This window comes from Nilaparvata lugens, chromosome 3 (genome assembly GCF_014356525.2).
Source record: "Nilaparvata lugens isolate BPH chromosome 3, ASM1435652v1, whole genome shotgun sequence".
Lineage (NCBI taxonomy): Eukaryota > Metazoa > Arthropoda > Insecta > Hemiptera > Delphacidae > Nilaparvata > Nilaparvata lugens.
The window spans coordinates 67,887,215-67,907,501 of record NC_052506.1 but is presented as its reverse complement, the minus strand read 5'-3'; the positions used below and the strand labels follow the sequence as shown (position 1 = coordinate 67,907,501).

The 20,287-nt window shown below is 36.2% G+C and overlaps 1 protein-coding gene across 1 annotated transcript in view; it reads right to left on the bottom strand.

Annotated features, from left to right (window-relative positions):
• Positions 1-6,019: 6,019 nt before the first annotated feature.
• Positions 6,020-20,287, bottom strand: part of LOC111049031 — a 41,300-nt gene continuing 27,032 nt past the window's right edge. Inside the window, exons 7-11 of the mRNA XM_039422869.1 lie at positions 18,398-18,572; positions 11,383-11,623; positions 9,535-9,828; positions 7,839-8,045; positions 6,020-6,315 (exon numbers count right to left, since the gene is read on the bottom strand). Coding sequence (XP_039278803.1) covers positions 6,020-6,315; positions 7,839-8,045; positions 9,535-9,828; positions 11,383-11,623; positions 18,398-18,572 — 1,213 coding nt within the window. The remainder of the gene's footprint in view (positions 6,316-7,838; positions 8,046-9,534; positions 9,829-11,382; positions 11,624-18,397; positions 18,573-20,287) is intronic.

Sequence of the window (20,287 nt, the reverse complement as noted above, 5' to 3'; positions counted from 1 at the left end):
TTGGAAAGTGATTTGTTTTCAGCGCTCGCACTAAGAGATATCAGTTTGGATACTGACACTGACAAGCACTGAGGTACGCTCTGGACAGGGAAGATTTTTACATTACTGATCACTGCATACTCGATTCATGTAGAAATAAGCGCCACCATGATAATCTTCTTTTTGATATAGCTATTACATAATACTATTAACTGTAATCATCTTTAATAAAAAAAAACTCAAGTCATCATGCTCTGTTCATGGAAAATTAAACTATTTATGATTTATATATATATATTTATTTATTTATTTCCAATCTTGTTTGTAAGAATAATATTAAGTCAGAGTTCTGCCGGATTTTTACTACTCAGGTGAAATTATAGATACGAATTGGACCAATAGTATAAGTGGGGAAATATTTCCTGATATCATGCATTGAATTGGAATGTGAATGTTTTATTTATGTATTTTGTTGATGGGAATAAAATAAAATTGAATTGGATTATGAGAGGATGATGATTGAAAGAAATTGATAAATATATATTTTTTTTATTTATTTACGATACAAATAACACTGATGTAGTAACATTGGTTGATCAAATTATAAGGCAATCCTTGTGTTATTTTTCTTCCAAATTTAGATGATGACACAGGAAATAAATAATCTACAATAAATCTCAGGTAGTTTTCATTTGCTGCAGATCAAGGTTTGCTATAATTTATCGAATAGATACTCAACAGGTGGCGCAGAGGCCGAATCGGTGCTCGGTGCTCCACAGATTGATTACCAGGCCATGTTGCCATGTTGTGGTTTTCGCCGGGGTCGATCAGATTGCTCCGATCCGATGTCAGAAAGATTTCCTCTTCTTTTATTTCCGAGACTGTGTTGAATAGCAGGCCGGTTGGTGCCTCTTTTTTCCACTTCTCGATCGTTATTTCATCCAAGTAAAACGATATAAACCGAATGAATGGAGGGGTGAATGGATGGATGAACGAATGAATGGATGAAAGAGCGTTCGTCCAGAGGTGAGAAATTCGAGGTATAAATCACGCCAATTTAGATTCGCTCTCTGTCGCTCTCATGGTGATAGCCCTGGTGGTCCTCTAGCAGCAGACCATTAATCATTTTCTTGTGCCAGCACACGAGAGAGCTCGTGCTCAGTGCAACTCGGCTTCAGTTTCCTTCAAATTGAAGTACTTCAGCTCTGTTAACCAACTATCGGTGCTGGCGCCGATGAAAATAAATTGCCGATAATTTTTATCCAATAAGCACATGCAACGTAGATCAATATTTCTCATCGGTGAACACTGGTCATAAATTTCAAGTTGTGCCTCAATTGGTTTGATAATGTGGTGAATGATACTCACAATCGCATTAAATACTAACCATATCATCTACAAAATGCAGCTGGTAATACGTACTCTTTATTGATTGTATTCCTTCGAGGATTCAATGCGCACAAAATCATTTACACTTCTTTTCATTCAACATGAGAATAAATATCAGGAGTAGTTGCGTTTTATAGAGACTTGAGGCTCAGGTAGCGGCATGTATTCCTCTACGATTTTTATTTCCGATATTTTTATTGGTGAATATAATATGCATATTCCATTCATCACTAGTGGGAAGATACAGCAGGCATTCGTCCAAAATCAAAGCAGCCTCCGTTACAAAAGTAATATTAGTCAAAAGGTTGAAACCATTAATATCCTATGTAGTAATAATAGTTAAATCGGCTACTTTATCTTTCCGATTGGTCCCTGTTATAAGTTGAGCAACAGAAGCGTGCTAGGAGAGATTTTGATGATCGTTTATTGATATGATCCAACCAAGAATAGAAAGAATATAACTTCAATCAAACACTTTGAAAAGCTCATTTGAAACACCGTTGAACTCACATAGAACAATATAGACTTTGGAAGGATTGAGTTCTTGAACTTTCGAATTACATCATCTCCAATCATTCATAGTTATACTCTCATCTGGAGGTTTCAGCCTTCTTTATTGATGGATAGTCTGTATCACTAGTTACATTCACGAAATGATAACTACTAATGAGCCCTCAGTACTCGATAAAAAAGTATGTTTTTAGCCTTTCCTCAATGATCTAGAGTCAGTTCCCAAGATTCCAGCTGCCGTTGACGAGCTAAGAGAACAAAGCTAAACTTTGATGGTTATTATGGTGGATGTGTATTGGCGAGATGAGAAATGCAGAATGGCTGCTAGTTTTGGGAGAGGTTGTAGAGACTCCTCTTACACCAGCGATTCGCACTCGGCTAAGTGAACTGCACCAACCTACATTGCTCTGGTTATGACCTTAATCATCAACTGCAAATTGGAATGCCCCAGCTTTCAAGCGTTCACTGTTCGAGCTGCTGATTTGCTATTCAGTTCGTTCCAACGATAGCTGTTGTTACAGATATCAGCAGTTTGCTGAACGACCGATCTCGTGAAAACAGACGCTGACGTCTGTAGTTGATGCTGGCTGGATCCCGTCTAGTAATATTAACTATGGAAACTGCTAGTAGGCTATTCATAGGCGAAATCGAGACAGAAATGTCATTGAGATTTCGTAAAGTACACAGATAAGTATTTATGAAGAATTACATGACATTACCTAACCTAAATATCCAGTTTATCTAGTTTTCTACTGTTAGTTAAGCTCACAGTATGGACAATTTTGTTGCTAGTTTTCTACCTTTACTTATCATCTACCTTTGTGCACGATGTATCTACCTACCTACAAGTTCTCAGATTGTTATATTGATTATTGTACCATTCATGTGCTCCAATCATCCTGCTCGGATGCTTACCATCATTTTCCATTTTTTTCCATGTACCTAATGATCATTTGCGTAAAGATTCTTGGATTCATTTTTTCCTAGAATAACAGTCAGTAATTATGGATATCAGAGTCTAGCTACTATTCTAGTTATAGAAATGGATGTTCCATGTTGGGTTCTGTATTAATTTAGAGACAGATTTCCTCGTGGGAAAATACGAGTTTGTCAGTTCAACAGATAAGCCCGTTATTCTATATTCCTCATTTTCAATATCCTGTTTTTTATATCAATAATTTCGACTGGCAGAAGGGGAAACAGTAAAAGAAGCAGCCACAAAACTACAGAATGCTAGCAACAAATTCAGTGACTGGACAAAGAAATGGAGAATCCGATTGAATGAGATGAAGTCCATTCATATCAACTTCACAAACAAAAATATCAATGATCCGATTCGTATAAATCTAAATGGGAATGTGGTACCACACAGCAACACAGCAAAATACCTTGGAATGACTCTTGACGCCAAGTTGAAATGGAAAGAGCATATCAAGATGAAAAGGAGTGAGCTGGGACTCAAATACAGTAAAATCTATTGGCTGTTGGGCAGACAATCACAACTCTCATTGGACAACAAAATATTGATTCATAAACAAATTCTAAAACCTGTCTGGACGTATGGAATTCAGCTTTGGGGCTGATCTAGAACATCTAACATCAATCAGATTCAAACATTCCAAAACAAAGTACTGCGGAACATGGTGAATGCGCCCTGGTACATAAGGAACAGCGATTTGCACCGAGATCTACACATCCCCTATGTGACTAGTGAAATAAGACGATTGGCAGCCCATCATGAGTCACGTCTTCATCAACACGACAACACCGAAGTCATCCAACTCCTAGACAGCACTGAACTCACAAGGAGGTTGAAGAGAACAAAGCCCTTCGAGTTGGTGTAGTGCTAGTGAAGTGAAAAAAGTATAAATTAAATAAATGTGTAGCGAAAGAATTTAAAGTAGAAGAATTATAGATTAGAACTGTAGGCTTCACTGGAAGACTTTAGCAATAAAAATTAATATTTTAGGATAAGAAATAAGAGAACAAAATTAATGGTTAGTCCTAGTGACTAGTTTTAATGGAAGTAATAAAAAAATGTCAGATATCAAAATGCTATTCCATTGAGCTGATTTACTTTAATCACGTTAATCGTTGATTGGTAAAATGATACATAACAGAATGCACATGTTTCCAGAGACTCAGAGGATTTATTGATATCTCTGATACAATACTAGTTTTCACTCTATTTTGTTTGTTCGAGCACTTTTGAATATCGTCTTCATCCTGAATTTTGCTTCATTTGCAAAGTAATCACTTATTTGCGATTAATATCAAAGTCTTCTCTCTCAGTTCGATAGAAAGCACAATACACATATAAACCATTCATTTTGTTTTGTCCACCGATATGAGCATAAATCTTGACGAAGTTTCTGTTAGAGATTGAACCGTGACAAGCCGGTGCAGAAGCAGGTGGGTGAGGCAAGAAGCAAAGTGAGAAAGTGACCGGCAAATAGGCTGAAGGAGGGAATTACAGTCGCCAGGCGACGGTGTGCGGCGGGCGACCGCAGTCTTAAATCACAGTTTCCGAGATCGTAACTGTCATCGTGGCGGTGGCAAGGGGTTTTCCTCGCGGTTTTCCCGGCTTTTCCGCCAGGCGAGAGCGCAAATGGCACGTGAAATCGCACGCGCGACACAAATCTGCACCAGTCGCCTGCTTAAATTAAATGAGGCTTGTGTTGAGACGCAGTTTTGCCGCTACGTGCTGTGGGTGGGTGTTGGGAATGATGGGGGGGGGGGCAAGCCTCTATTCGTCACAAACCGTCCTGACTTAAATTTATGTTCCGCTCTGCGACCGCGACGCACACATGAGAATACTCGCAGCGTACAGATAGAATGCTTAAAATGAGAACAGCCTACCTCGAATATTTCAAGGCGACTCCCTAGTTAGAGGGTATCCTATGTTATCAATTTACGGCATTCTTGAATCATTTGGGAAGATTTCTATGCAAGATTTCTATTCAGCACAAAATAATTTTATCATGATTGTTCGGTTACCCTCTATCTGCCTATTACATGCGATACCATAGTTGACTATGTATTTTTACTCCTTTTTTTCTTTACAGCACACCCCACCATGAAGCATGTCTTTGTATTTTAATAGAAACTTATTTCTGATTGTGATTTCTTGTATTTTGATTTCTTCCATGTATTTTGTGTTGAATTGAATAAAATTATTGATTGATTGAAGCGAAAGTGAATATATTGGAAAAAACGATGGTTGAGATAATTCTTCTCAATTATTCTATTGTTATTATCGATTTGACAGTGGTCTTGCAAAGAAGAATTTATAATCTTAGCACGCTAATTCACACAATCCTTCAATGGGGTTGTAGATTATGCATCAGTGTTACATCATGTTAGAAAGGATTCAATTGTCATTTTCTTGTTACAGAAAAAAGTTTAATATCATCTCATTTGCAGCCCGAAGCAGGAATTTGATGAATTGTAAGACAGTTCATTGGAACTAAGAATAGAATATTTATTTCTAGTGCTATTACTTTATTACATTGTAATAACAAGTTACTCCAGTGGGTTTACGTTTGAATCACAATGGATAGGAACAATAAAAATCCTAGATTTGTCAACTTATGAATGAAGACGTTAATCTTTTAAGATGTGTAGCACAATAATTATATGCTGCGGCTGTAGATAATACAATAATACGATAATACAAGTATTTAAGCCCACATCAAAGCAAATTATAATTTCTATTGTAACTAATTTAATAACAAATAAATACCTAAATAGTAGGTCCAAAATATCACTAAGTGGTAGGCTTCAATCATCATCATAATTCATCATCAAATAGATAAGAATTTAGCAATATAATGTATTATAATAAGCAACAATATTGAACAATATATCCAATAATAATTATGAAATAATATAATAATAATTATATATTCCAATAATAATGTAGCTCTACAATATCAAAAGACAGATCACATATTCTATTTGGAATTTGACATGATTGTCGAAGATATGGATTCAAGATAATATTGAAATCTTGAAAGTGTTTTGAAGGATGGAGTCTATTATGACGAAGTTAATAATCCAGCTTATTTGATCGATTGATACTTTGATAGATATAGAAAGTTTATTCTCAAATCTTGAATTTTAATAATGGGAGTGGAGTATTCTATTCAGCATTGACAACAGTGTCACTGGAGGAAAACAGCTGAGACATGCGTTTGGCGTGCAGCTTGTCACAGGTGACCGATCTGAGGTATCTGAGGGGCGCGCCCTTAAGTGCCGCCTGCAGCTGCGGGATGTTGATCTCCGGGTAGCGACACAGGCTGACGACGGTCAGCTCCGGGTAGAAGGTGGTGGGTCCCTCGCCGTCCGCCGCCCCACTCCACAGGTAGGTCGCCGTCTCGTCCCAGATGCGAGGCGACTCCATGAACAGACCCTTCAGACGGTTACGCTTGCCGTGGCCTAAGGGAGGAACACAGGAAATTCCAATTCAATTCACATTTATCTCATTCGATGTTGATAACAATTCAGATTCATTTTATCCAACGATGAATACAATTTAGTTTTATGAGAAAAATAAGTTGGATTTGGATCTGAGTGTGTCTTGAAGGAGAAGCTAAGAAAAAGTAGAGTTCATATTTGTATGTGTGTTGAAGGAGAAGTCAAGATAAATTCAAATCTTAATGGGGTTTCAAGAGTAAGTCGAGAAAAAGTAGGATTCCGATTTGAGTGGATCTTGAAAGAGAAACCACGGAGAAGTTGCATTTAAACTCGAGTGAGTCTTGAAAGAGAAGTCGGGAAAAAGTAGGACTCTGATGATGGAGGAGGAGGCAGGAAACAAGTTGGCAAGGAGAATGAAAGAAGTTCAGAAATGGACCTGAGTAGAAGGAATTCAATACAGAGGATTGAAGAAGATATAAAACATGGAGAACGTATAATATGATATAGGATGCAAGAGTCTTATTATGAGGGAATAGAAAATTGAAAAAGCTCAACAAAGTAGAACGCATAGAGTCTACTCAGATAAGAAGTTCTAAAGGATGATGGGAAAAAGAAGTTTGGAGAAGATTTAGGCTGAATTGTGATGAAGTAAGGTTTAATAATTGTGAATGATAAAAATACACAGATATTGATGTGTACAATAAAATTTCGAAGTTCCAGAAAACATGTGGCACTATACATAGTAACCTGAAGAATAAAACACGACAAGAAACGAGAGAAAATTTCTGTAATACTATATTGCAGTTCCGACTCTCCTATATGGAAGTGAGAATTGGATTCACACACGGAGAATGGACAGTCGATTTCAAGCTGCAGAAATGAGGTTTCTAAGGAGTGTATTTGGCTGCACTAGAGTTTATAGAATCATAAATACTGATATGACGCAGGTTTTATCGGTTGCTCCTCTGCTTGAAAGAATTATTCAAAATAGACGCAACTGGTGCAGTCTTTTGGATAGAATGCCACCTGGAAGAATGCCTCTTGAAGTCCTAAACTCAACTTTCACTACTGGAACTTTCACCTACAGGAAAAGGGTTTGCAAGGAGGCCAAGAAAGAGATGGGCACCGGAACAGTTTGTTCAATAAACCTTATCTCTGTAGTGAAGATGATGTACTTTAATCACGTTAATCGTTGATTGGTAAAATGATACATAACAGAATGCACATGTTTCCAGAGACTCAGAGGATTTATTGATATCTCTGATACAATACTAGTTTTCACTCTATTTTGTTTGTTCGAGCACTTTTGAATATCGTCTTCATCCTGAATTTTGCTTCATTTGCAAAGTAATCACTTATTTACGATTAATATCAAAGTCTTCTCTCTCAGTTCGATAGAAAGCACAATACACATATAAACCATTCATTTTGTTTTGTCCACCGATATGAGCATAAATCTTGACGAAGTTTCTGTTAGAGATTGAACCGTGACAAGCCGGTGCAGGAGCAGGTGGGTGAGGCAAGAAGCAAAGTGAGAAAGTGACCGGCAAATAGGCTGAAGGAGGGAATTACAGTCGCCAGGCGACGGTGTGCGGCGGGCGACCGCAGTCTTAAATCACAGTTTCCGAGATCGTAACTGTCATCGTGGCGGTGGCAAGGGGTTTTCCTCGCGGTTTTCCCGGCCTTTCCGCCAGGCGAGAGCGCAAATGGCACGTGAAATCGCACGCGCGACACAAATCTGCACCATTCGCCTGCTTAAATTAAATGAGGCTTGTGTTGAGACGCAGTTTTGCCGCTACGTGCTGTGGGTGGATGTTGGGAATGATGGGGGGGGGGCAAGCCTCTATTCGTCACAAACCGTCCTGACTTAAATTTATGTTCCGCTCTGCGACCGCGACGCACACATGAGAATACTCGCAGCGTACAGATAGAATGCTTAAAATGAGAACAGCCTACCTCGAATATTTCAAGGCGACTCCCTAGTTAGAGGGTATCCTATGTTATCAATTTACGGCATTCTTGAATCATTTGGGAAGATTTCTATGCAAGATTTCTATTCAGCACAAAATAATTTTATCATGATTGTTCGGTTACCCTCTATCTGCCTATTACATGCGATACCATAGTTGACTATGTATTTTTACTCCTTTTTTTCTTTACAGCACACCCCACCATGAAGCATGTCTTTGTATTTTAATAGAAACTTATTTCTGATTGTGATTTCTTGTATTTTGATTTCTTCCATGTATTTTGTGTTGAATTGAATAAAATTATTGATTGATTGAAGCGAAAGTGAATATATTGGAAAAAACGATGGTTGAGATAATTCTTCTCAATTATTCTATTGTTATTATCGATTTGACAGTGGTCTTGCAAAGAAGAATTTATAATCTTAGCACGCTAATTCACACAATCCTTCAATGGGGTTGTAGATTATGCATCAGTGTTACATCATGTTAGAAAGGATTCAATTGTCATTTTCTTGTTACAGAAAAAAGTTTAATATCATCTCATTTGCAGCCCGAAGCAGGAATTTGATGAATTGTAAGACAGTTCATTGGAACTAAGAATAGAATATTTATTTCTAGTGCTATTACTTTATTACATTGTAATAACAAGTTACTCCAGTGGGTTTACGTTTGAATCACAATGGATAGGAACAATAAAAATCCTAGATTTGTCAACTTATGAATGAAGACGTTAATCTTTTAAGATGTGTAGCACAATAATTATATGCTGCGGCTGTAGATAATACAATAATACGATAATACAAGTATTTAAGCCCACATCAAAGCAAATTATAATTTCTATTGTAACTAATTTAATAACAAATAAATACCTAAATAGTAGGTCCAAAATATCACTAAGTGGTAGGCTTCAATCATCATCATAATTCATCATCAAATAGATAAGAATTTAGCAATATAATGTATTATAATAAGCAACAATATTGAACAATATATCCAATAATAATTATGAAATAATATAATAATAATTATATATTCCAATAATAATGTAGCTCTACAATATCAAAAGACAGATCACATATTCTATTTGGAATTTGACATGATTGTCGAAGATATGGATTCAAGATAATATTGAAATCTTGAAAGTGTTTTGAAGGATGGAGTCTATTATGACGAAGTTAATAATCCAGCTTATTTGATCGATTGATACTTTGATAGATATAGAAAGTTTATTCTCAAATCTTGAATTTTAATAATGGGAGTGGAGTATTCTATTCAGCATTGACAACAGTGTCACTGGAGGAAAACAGCTGAGACATGCGTTTGGCGTGCAGCTTGTCACAGGTGACCGATCTGAGGTATCTGAGGGGCGCGCCCTTAAGTGCCGCCTGCAGCTGCGGGATGTTGATCTCCGGGTAGCGACACAGGCTGACGACGGTCAGCTCCGGGTAGAAGGTGGTGGGTCCCTCGCCGTCCGCCGCCCCACTCCACAGGTAGGTCGCCGTCTCGTCCCAGATGCGAGGCGACTCCATGAACAGACCCTTCAGACGGTTACGCTTGCCGTGGCCTAAGGGAGGAACACAGGAAATTCCAATTCAATTCACATTTATCTCATTCGATGTTGATAACAATTCAGATTCATTTTATCCAACGATGAATACAATTTAGTTTTATGAGAAAAATAAGTTGGATTTGGATCTGAGTGTGTCTTGAAGGAGAAGCTAAGAAAAAGTAGAGTTCATATTTGTATGTGTGTTGAAGGAGAAGTCAAGATAAATTCAAATCTTAATGGGGTTTCAAGAGTAAGTCGAGAAAAAGTAGGATTCCGATTTGAGTGGATCTTGAAAGAGAAACCACGGAGAAGTTGCATTTAAACTCGAGTGAGTCTTGAAAGAGAAGTCGGGAAAAAGTAGGACTCTGATGATGGAGGAGGAGGCAGGAAACAAGTTGGCAAGGAGAATGAAAGAAGTTCAGAAATGGACCTGAGTAGAAGGAATTCAATACAGAGGATTGAAGAAGATATAAAACATGGAGAACGTATAATATGATATAGGATGCAAGAGTCTTATTATGAGGGAATAGAAAATTGAAAAAGCTCAACAAAGTAGAACGCATAGAGTCTACTCAGATAAGAAGTTCTAAAGGATGATGGGAAAAAGAAGTTTGGAGAAGATTTAGGCTGAATTGTGATGAAGTAAGGTTTAATAATTGTGAATGATAAAAATACACAGATATTGATGTGTACAATAAAATTTCGAAGTTCCAGAAAACATGTGGCACTATACATAGTAACCTGAAGAATAAAACACGACAAGAAACGAGACAAAATTTCTGTAATACTATATTGCAGTTCCGACTCTCCTATATGGAAGTGAGAATTGGATTCACACACGGAGAATGGACAGTCGATTTCAAGCTGCAGAAATGAGGTTTCTAAGGAGTGTATTTGGCTGCACTAGAGTTTATAGAATCATAAATACTGATATGACGCAGGTTTTATCGGTTGCTCCTCTGCTTGAAAGAATTATTCAAAATAGACGCAACTGGTGCAGTCTTTTGGATAGAATGCCACCTGGAAGAATGCCTCTTGAAGTCCTAAACTCAACTTTCACTACTGGAACTTTCACCTACAGGAAAAGGGTTTGCAAGGAGGCCAAGAAAGAGATGGGCACCGGAACAGTTTGTTCAATAAACCTTATCTCTGTAGTGAAGATGATGTAGTCTATGATTTCAACTGAAAGGGAGGAAAACTGATCAAACACTGAATGATGCATAAAAATTTCAAAGGAAGAAGAGAACAGGAAACCAAAGGGGTGAATATTTTATGAACTGAAGAGTTAAGGTAACAAAAAACACTTCAACACGAGAAAGAGTGATATGGAGAAAACTGAAGTAAAAGAAATATATACGAGGATATACAGGAGAAAATGCAAAAAGTGACGGGTAAAGGTTGAATGTTTCAAACAGAATGAGTAGCAGTATTGTAGTGGCAAAAAATTATAAATTAATGGATGAGTCGAAGTAGTTGAACCAGTGGTTATCCCTGTAGAACAATACAGACTCTACTCTACTTGTACCAGGTAGTACTTGATAATATTATGATTAGTATCTGTTGACGAACCTTGTCTGGGATTGAGCGTGGCACGCCAGAAGCACTGCGGCATGTGATGCGTCCAGCTGAAGTCATCGCCGTCTGCGTAGAAGAGCAGTCGCAGCCGCGGACACGGCAGCACGAAGCTGGCCTCCGAGCAGCCGTGACTCGGACATGACGCCGGGATGTTGAAGCCGCACCCGCTCAGTACCAGGCTCTCCAGCTTCGGACAGTTCAACAGTATCACGTGCGGGTCTACCTCCTCTATAACCTGTTCAATAACAATACCAACAACCTTATTCCATGATAGGGGCTCATCGAAATTTATTACAAACAAACCTCTAAATAACTGAATCCCCGTATCGTAACGAATTTTGTGACATGACATTTTAGCATTTTTAATGGTTTTCTATCGCTATGTAACGAATCCCCTCGGATAAATATTTCTAAGTATGATCAACTTCGTTACTCAGAGGTCCAACTGTAAATAGAACCGAAAACTTCGGAGTCTAACTGGAAAGCAGTATATGGCTTCTACAGCAACCTCATATGTCCAACATTTTTTATCTCGTGATTCCTAGAATTGAGCAACAGCATAATATACTACGTTGCAAAGATCAGCTGACTGAAAAATTCCTGACAAACCTTTGTTGAGAGAAACTTCTTGTACTCGAGCAGCCATTTTATTTGCACCCCAGTTGCCACCTTTCAACTCAACAATTCTACAGGCAGCTGGCAGAGTAGCTAGACTATATCCATAGGTATATTTTGCTAAACTATATATAAGATGAGAGCTTTGAAAGTTCAAACAAGTGGAGCTTTGCAATTAGCAATCGTTGCTGTGCTGGGTAGAACTCAGGCTTCACTCCGCTAGTTAACGTTGACGTCCCTCTTAAGCAATTTATTACAAAACACATTAATATCAACGCTGATGACTTTCCGCCAGAATTTCAACTCATTTTGATGACTGTTCTAGTTCAGATGTTTACGTGAGTGTACACATGCAGGGTTCTGTGTTTCATGAACAATATTATTGTTGTAGTTTGAGTTAGTTTGTATAGTGGAGTACGTTATGATTTATTGTGTACAAATTGAATTTTGAATCTACTTATCGTGATGAGTAAATTTTAATTCAGATCAATCTCAAAAACTACCTCGCTATGAAAAATCTGTGCTAACTTGGTATTCTCTGAGCTTGAACAAGCATAATACCCCTTCTTTTTTATTATTTTCCATGAAAATCATGAATATTTTGTGCTGTCTTTTCTTATTTTAACATTTTGTTTCAAACATCAGTATAATCTCAGTACTTTGCATGATGTAACAAACATTATCCCCCTGAGCTTCCCAATGATTCGTCAATATAATTTGTTAATAAGAAGGTGCGTACATACTTTCGCTCTGCTCCGCAATCGAACGTCACTCGAGCAGATCGATTGATGATCGACTGGGGAGCAAGAGTGGAACGCGAGAAGAGCTTGTAACAGAGATGTAACATCTCGCGTAACGTTCATGATCGGAGCGAGTGCGGAGCGTGCGTGGAGCGAGTGCAGAGCGTGTTGGAGGCGCGTATATCTGTACGCACCTTGAGACATACTTCGTTGAATGATCAAAATTTCATCTAGAGCCACGCACACACACCAATTTTTGTTCATAAGGTATTTGGCCATCCTTATGAATTTAATTAGATTAAGCCGATGATTTGAAACAGATAATGTTTGTCAAGTTCTGTTTAATCTGATAGAATTCATTAAGGACAGCAAAATATAGTGTGTGTGTGTGTGTGTTTTTGTGTGTGTGTGTGTGTGTGTGTGTGTGTGTGTCTTCATATTCCATTTAATTCGTTTCTATCTTTTATTTGATCAATTTCTATTCCGGATAATTTCTATTCCAATTTCACTCAGGATAAATAATTATGGGGCTTCATTTAGACAATAATGATAAACATTGTAACATATTTAATTTGGATAGATAAATAAAAATCCCTAGTTGAAAGATTTATAGGTCCAAGTGAAGTAATAGGCTAATATCGCCAAAGATGATAACGTTAAAGATCAGATAATATCAGACATCCTGGCTAAATTGTACAACAGCCGAAGAGGAATGGAAATAATTTTTGCTACTATATAATATTATATAAAATATTGAAAATTCGAGGTTAGGCATAAAACATTTACTGATCGGCGACCTAACGATCGACCGAGTCATACAACGTAGAATCTGACCAAACACCTTGGCAGAAATTTATTGTGGCAAAACAGTATGCAACTTGAGGAACTAAAAGTCTCACGTGGCTAATTATTGGAAGATACGAAACAACTAATAATCTATAAAAAATTACTTGGCATGTAAAAAGCATATTTAAAAACCTCAACAAAAATAATTAAATGTATTAAGGAAGTAGGAGGTTACTGGGCGCATGAATACTGTAATAATTTGCATGCACCAATCAAATAGTGGCAATTGATAGGCGGCAATAGTGAGCCAGTTCAAATATATTTTGTGATGTACCAATGATTGTACAGCCCTCAAACTACACAATAGATTTATTCATAGGCCATTATGAGAACGAAATAATTTCTATCACCGAAAAAGCACTACAATCTTATCTGAGGTAGATAGACGACTGTTATCTGACCTACAAAGTAGGAAATAAATAAATCAGTAATCATATGCCTTGCGAAATTTTGTCACAGAAAAAACCATATACGTTTGTATGTTTATGGATTGGATCAGTAAAATTATATTTGAAGGTTAGTTTTGAAACAAAAACATAACCCCAAAACAGACCAAAGCTAACTTGTTAACAAGTAGCAAATTGAGAAGGCACTTCGACTAATAATCGATCATAAAAATTATATAATGTTAACTCTTTCATTTTTATATTTTTATTTCTATGCCGAATAGGCCTGAATATTTATTTAATGAACTATCACAAAAATATACTTGTTAGAAATATGAAGACAGATTAGCTTAGCCAGTATATGATGATTGAGGGTCGATATCCTAGCATATAAAAAACCATATAAACAAAAAAAAGAAGAAGTATTTATTTATTATTATGTTCGTTATTATTATAAGCATATATATTCTTATATTATGTCTACTTTATGTTATAAAAGCATGTCTATGTTCTATAATCATTAGCTATCCGTCGAAGCTAATTTCAAATGCATATCATCATAGACGAATTCTACTATTTATTTGTGTATTATTATAATTATATAAACTAAATGATAATTCGGAACAACTTAAAATCAGGAATTTCGCCCTATTAAAAGCTTTAAAGTTGGACGCATTGACACCACCCATTCAGCGTATTGGTTACGTCATAGAATCTGACCAATCCCGAATTAATATGTAAATTTGGCGAGATAAAATTTGAAGAAGAAACTCAAGTGAAAATTAGAAGAGGAAGACTCGAGGCCATTTTGCAAGAATCATCGGTAGGATGCAGACCTAGTCCACATATTTAATTGTTCAAAAGCTTTAATTTCTGTTTAATGTAATTCAATCTTTGTCTTTCTGTTTTAAAAAAGTTGTTCCAAAGTTCCTATAATAATTGTGATACTAAGATTTTCAATTTCAATCAAATAAACCCCGAAATTATATTAGTGAGGTCTGTTCGACGTTTTTTTCGCCACGCGGAAGGATCCAGCCGGAACGATATATTCTACGGCCGAATATATTTCGAAAACCAAAAAATGGAAACAAAAGTCTATGTAAGTTATTTGAATATATAAAAGGGGATCCCCATAAATCTGCGAAAATTGCACAGCGTATAAATTCGTCCATTTGAGAAAGTCATGACTATAGTATTAAGGGTACAAAAGCTATCATAATTAATTTTTTTTTAGTATTAAATAAATTTGAATATCCAAGCTGTACTTAGCCAAAAGGTCTATTTTCCTTAGGCGAAACCACACCCTGACAATAATTTTAATTATTAATTTATTCTATTTTCTGAATCATCATTTTGTATTAACTTGTTTTTTCTTATTTAACTAGTTCAGTTTATGACCCTTTCCAAGGGCTATTATCCATTTTATTTTGTTCAATCAAAGAGTACCGAACTTTTTACATAATATTTGTAATTTAAAGACTCAAATCTGCTATCAACCAATATTCATTCTATACCTATTGAAAGTCATAATTTGTATAATCTGTTCATTAATTTATTCAATATTTGCTGTAACAGTTTATCTCTCAGAATATATCCATATTACCGTTTCGTTAAACTGGGTTTACTTCATTATACCTCCAAGTTCGTTCTTTCTCAACTGACACATATTGATCGTGCAGGACACATCCTGTTTTGCAATGGTCAGACATTGTCGAGTATAATATCTATTATTAGACTATTATTTCTTCTGGTGGTAAATGGTGGTCGATTTTCTTATCAAGTAATAAATCTTTTTACTGGGAATATCCCGAAGAATCAAATAATAAATCGACTCCCACTAGCCTACCACACCGAGGTGAAGTGAATCCTGCATTATCAGCCGATCAACGTCGCAAGGAGAGGTAATAGATCGTATAGACAACATTAGAATTAAACTCGGTACTCGAAATATTTACTATTTTGGTTCAGCATTTTGCCTTCATATAACCTATAGTACTTATCAGAGACCTGGTTCGCATGGATTTGCCATTCTGTCTGTTGTTTCATGCGGTCTAATATCTTTCCAAACCACGGCACAATTATTGGATTCTAAATATACTAGTCATCATTTGGAGAAAAAGTTCACTCCAAAATTACTGTCTCTGTCTGATCCTAGTGACAGCCTAATTTACACCCAGCAGATTGAAGTTGAACTGCATTTTATTATTAAATTGGATTTAATTCCATCTCACTATAATATAACCACCTACAGCGTTAAGTTAGAAATTCAGATCCCTTACTTCGGCTACCTTTGTAGACCGCCAAACCCTCTGTTGAGCAAATTAACTTTTTCAATCTGTTCCATCCATACACCAGTCATTCTATTTAGATACTCTGATTTAAATGATACCGACAATCCGATTAAACAAAGGCTGGTCAACCTAACCTGCAACTACCTATCGTTAAATCATAACCTCAAATACTATAATTGTCCAATTATTTTATTCCATCTAACCATTTTAACTATTAATTCTTTTTTTTTACTGTACGCCCACCCCTCTCCATGGAGCAAAATAGGCTGCAATATTCGCCAACACAAGGTAAGACCTACTATACGAAGAAATCGTACTCATGGTTGAACGATTATAGTCCTAGTTTATTGTCATATAATTCAAATTATATATTTCAGTGTCCCCCCCCTTTGGAGTAAGATTATGACACATTTCCTCTCCATGGACTGGACTCTGACAATTTGTATATATTTCTACAAATGATAAGAATTTGTAAAATATTGTTGTATAGTTTATGTTTTGTATACGGCCCAAAGGCAAAGAAATTATTAAAGATGTAACATAAGTAATAATTTAATAATTTGGTACGGTCTATTTGAACCTTGAATGGCGGAGGAACCGAATATTCAAATTTTATGTAAATTTGGAAATCGGAAATGAAAATTGTAAGAATGAGAAACGAGAACCCCACTCGCCTGCCAACTACCACCATGAGAGGTCACCAAAAATTATAGAGCGTAATACCTTACTGTACCTTGTAATAATTTAAAGTTGAATTTGAATTACTGAATTTCTCATAAGACTTTGTGATGCTCATATAAAGCAAAAGTCATTTTTAAATAATTTTTAACCCCTTGGAAGAGGCGACTCCGGCTACAATAATCCAGGACCACCAGGAGTTGGATCGACATCAGCAGCTCATAGAAAATTCCGGCACGTGAGTGAAAAATATTGAAATAGTGATAGGGCGCCCTCAGTACTTCGAAATTAAATAAGAATCAAAGCTAGCTCGTCGAAAGGGTTTTTTATAAATTAAGAATTTGGTAAAAATACTTGCGCAAGTAAATATAGTATAAAAGGTATTTTATTAGATAATAACGAATCAATCCATATATCCAAAAAGATCCATCAATCAAAGAAGACTAAGATCTAGGCTATTAATACAACATTCATATGATCATTAATTTCTGCAATATAATTCGCGATAATTTAATGTAGCTCTGATTCACTAGATGAATTGCTCTATTTATTCCTTCAGGTGCCGAATCTCGCACCCTGAGATAAATAATATATATTTATTACAAAGAAATCTATCAGAAACTATAGAATTTAATATATATATTTGGATTACTAGTTTGTCAATTTGTCATGCTGATTTTAAGAATTTATTCTAAATAGAATTGTCCAAGTCGACAAGTATTAGCAAGCTGATATCGCAGCTACATGCAAATAACTGCATATAGTCATAGAAATGAAAGCACATGGCAGCGTTTTGTGCTATAAAACTTAAAGAGTAGTATTAGCCTGTGATATTTTATTGATTTCGATTATTGTTTGTCTTATATTATATATTTCTGTCGCTCTATATATTTTTGCTCTGATTTACTTTTTGAGATATTTGTTAATATATGTATCAAATTGTTTATGGTGTACGATTTATTTTTATTCCTCAATACTATAGGATAAGTTTTATATATATATTTTTTAATAAATTATCAGTATTACTGTGGAAGCTCATATCTGGGCCTATAAAGATTTTTATGAGACTGTATCCTATTAAAAACCACGACCTGATTTTTATAATTATTCAAATATTTTCATGCTCTACCGATTGATGCCAAGCAGGAGGCTAATCGTTATTTAATTATAAAAAATAACGTGACAACATGTATCGTGCATGCGTAGGTGTTTGCTATAGCAGTTATAATATTTTATGTAAATTTGCTCTCACAATAAATTACAATGTATGTTCTTGGTCGAATAAATTATAATTTTTACTATTCTTATTCAAAGTGCTCAATTAGGGACACTTTGTATTAAGATTTTATTAAGTTGCCAGAGTCAGTTCGGTTGGACCAGACTGCTGGAAATAGACTGAAAATTGGTTGAAATGAACTGGAAAAGAGATTGAAGCGAAGAGGAAGTTTGATACCTTGAGTTCGAGAGCGAGCAGCGATTTGGGACCGTGATGCTCGATGATGGGTGCCATGTCGGTGAAGTCGAGGACGCATCGCTCGCCGCTCGAAACGCAAACCGCGCTGAACTCGCGCATCTTCTTCAGGGACGTCAGCGGCTGTAGAATGTCATTCGGGGTCATTGGATCGTATCTACACAAAATTAAAAGTAATATATATGGATTTGGAAGAATCCTAGTTGAAAATAATGAAATAGAAGTCAACTATATTTTTGTGAGTATATTAGATTGTCTCATGGTTTACATTTTACAAAAAGTAGCTAGTTACAAAACACTAGTTAGCAAGAAGTCAATTATATTTTTCATTTTATGATTACATTTACATTGTCTCATGGTTTAAATTTACAAAACGCAGCAATACGTTAGTTAGCAAATAAGTTGATTGATGTATCCCTTAATTACCCAAAAATGAGTATCAGTCAAGTAAGTTAGATTTTCTACGAAGTTAGATTTCACCCAACAACAAAAAATCTGGCGTGGCGCACTCACACAACTTTCCTTGCCGTTATGAGAATTGATCACCTGACGCTAGTGTTCTCGCGCATCTCAAGTCCACTTATAAACAAAGATCTGAGCCAGCTGGTGACAGGACAATAACGCTGGAGACATACGAGTTCTGCTATCTCTCCATAGTGAATGATTTAATAGAATCAACAGTTGCCAACAGTTTGTAATTGGCTAATCAAATTTTCTCGAATTTTGAGCTTTTTTCAATTTTAGGTGAAAATGTTGCAGGAGAGATTTTCATGCTCAATCTTTTCCACTCGAAAGTTTTCGTTTAAATTGTATCTGAAGCCTGATAATTGAGAATCTAAAATCAAACTTTGCATAGATGGGGCGGAGATCCTGAAATTGTTACAGGTATGGGACTTGTGGCAGTTGATAGAGCTTATCAATAACTACTTTATGTATGAATTTAATTAAAATCGTTGGAGCCGTTTTTGAGAAAATCGCGAAAACCCCTGTTTTTGATAACATTTTTGTTATTTTAGCCGCCATCTTGAATTGCATTTGATCGAAATTGTTCGTGTCGGATCCTTATATTGTAAGGACCTTAACTTCCAAATTTCAAGTCATTCCGTTGAAGGGGAGATGAGATATCGTGTACACAGATTGGGTATTGGTCTGTATGTTTGTGTGTGTTTGTGTGTGTGTGTGTGTGTGTGTGTGTGTGTGTGTGTGTGTGTGTGTGTGTGTGTGTGTGTGTGTGTGTATGAGTGAGTGTATGTGCGTCTGTGTACACGAGATCTCACCTCACAATTAACGGAATAACTTAAATTTGGAACTTAAGGTCCTTACAATACATGGATCCGATACGAACAATTTCAATCAAATGCAATTCAAGATGGCGGCTAAAATAACAAAAATGTTGTCATAAACAGGGTTTTTCGCGATTTACTCGAAAACGGCTCCAATGATTTTGATCAAATTCATACCTACAATAGTCATTGATAAGCTCTATCAACTGCCACAAGTCTGTATCTTTGAAGATTTCAGGAGCTTCGCCTCATCTATGCAAAGTTTGATTTTAGATTCCCAATTATCAGGCTTCAGATACAATTTAAACAAAAAAAATCAGGTGGAAAAGATTGAGCATGGAAATCTTTAGGCTACACTTAATGTTCAGTAACATTTTCACCTAAAATTGAAAATAAGCTCGAAATTCGAGAAAATGTGATTATTTAATTGCAAACTGTTGGCAACTGTTGATTCTATTAGATCATTCACTATGAAGAGATAGCAGACCTCGTGTGTCTCCAGCCTTATTGTCCTGTCACCAGCTGGCTCAAATCTTTGAATAGTAGACTTGAGATGCGCGTGTACACCAGCGTCAGATGATCAATTTTC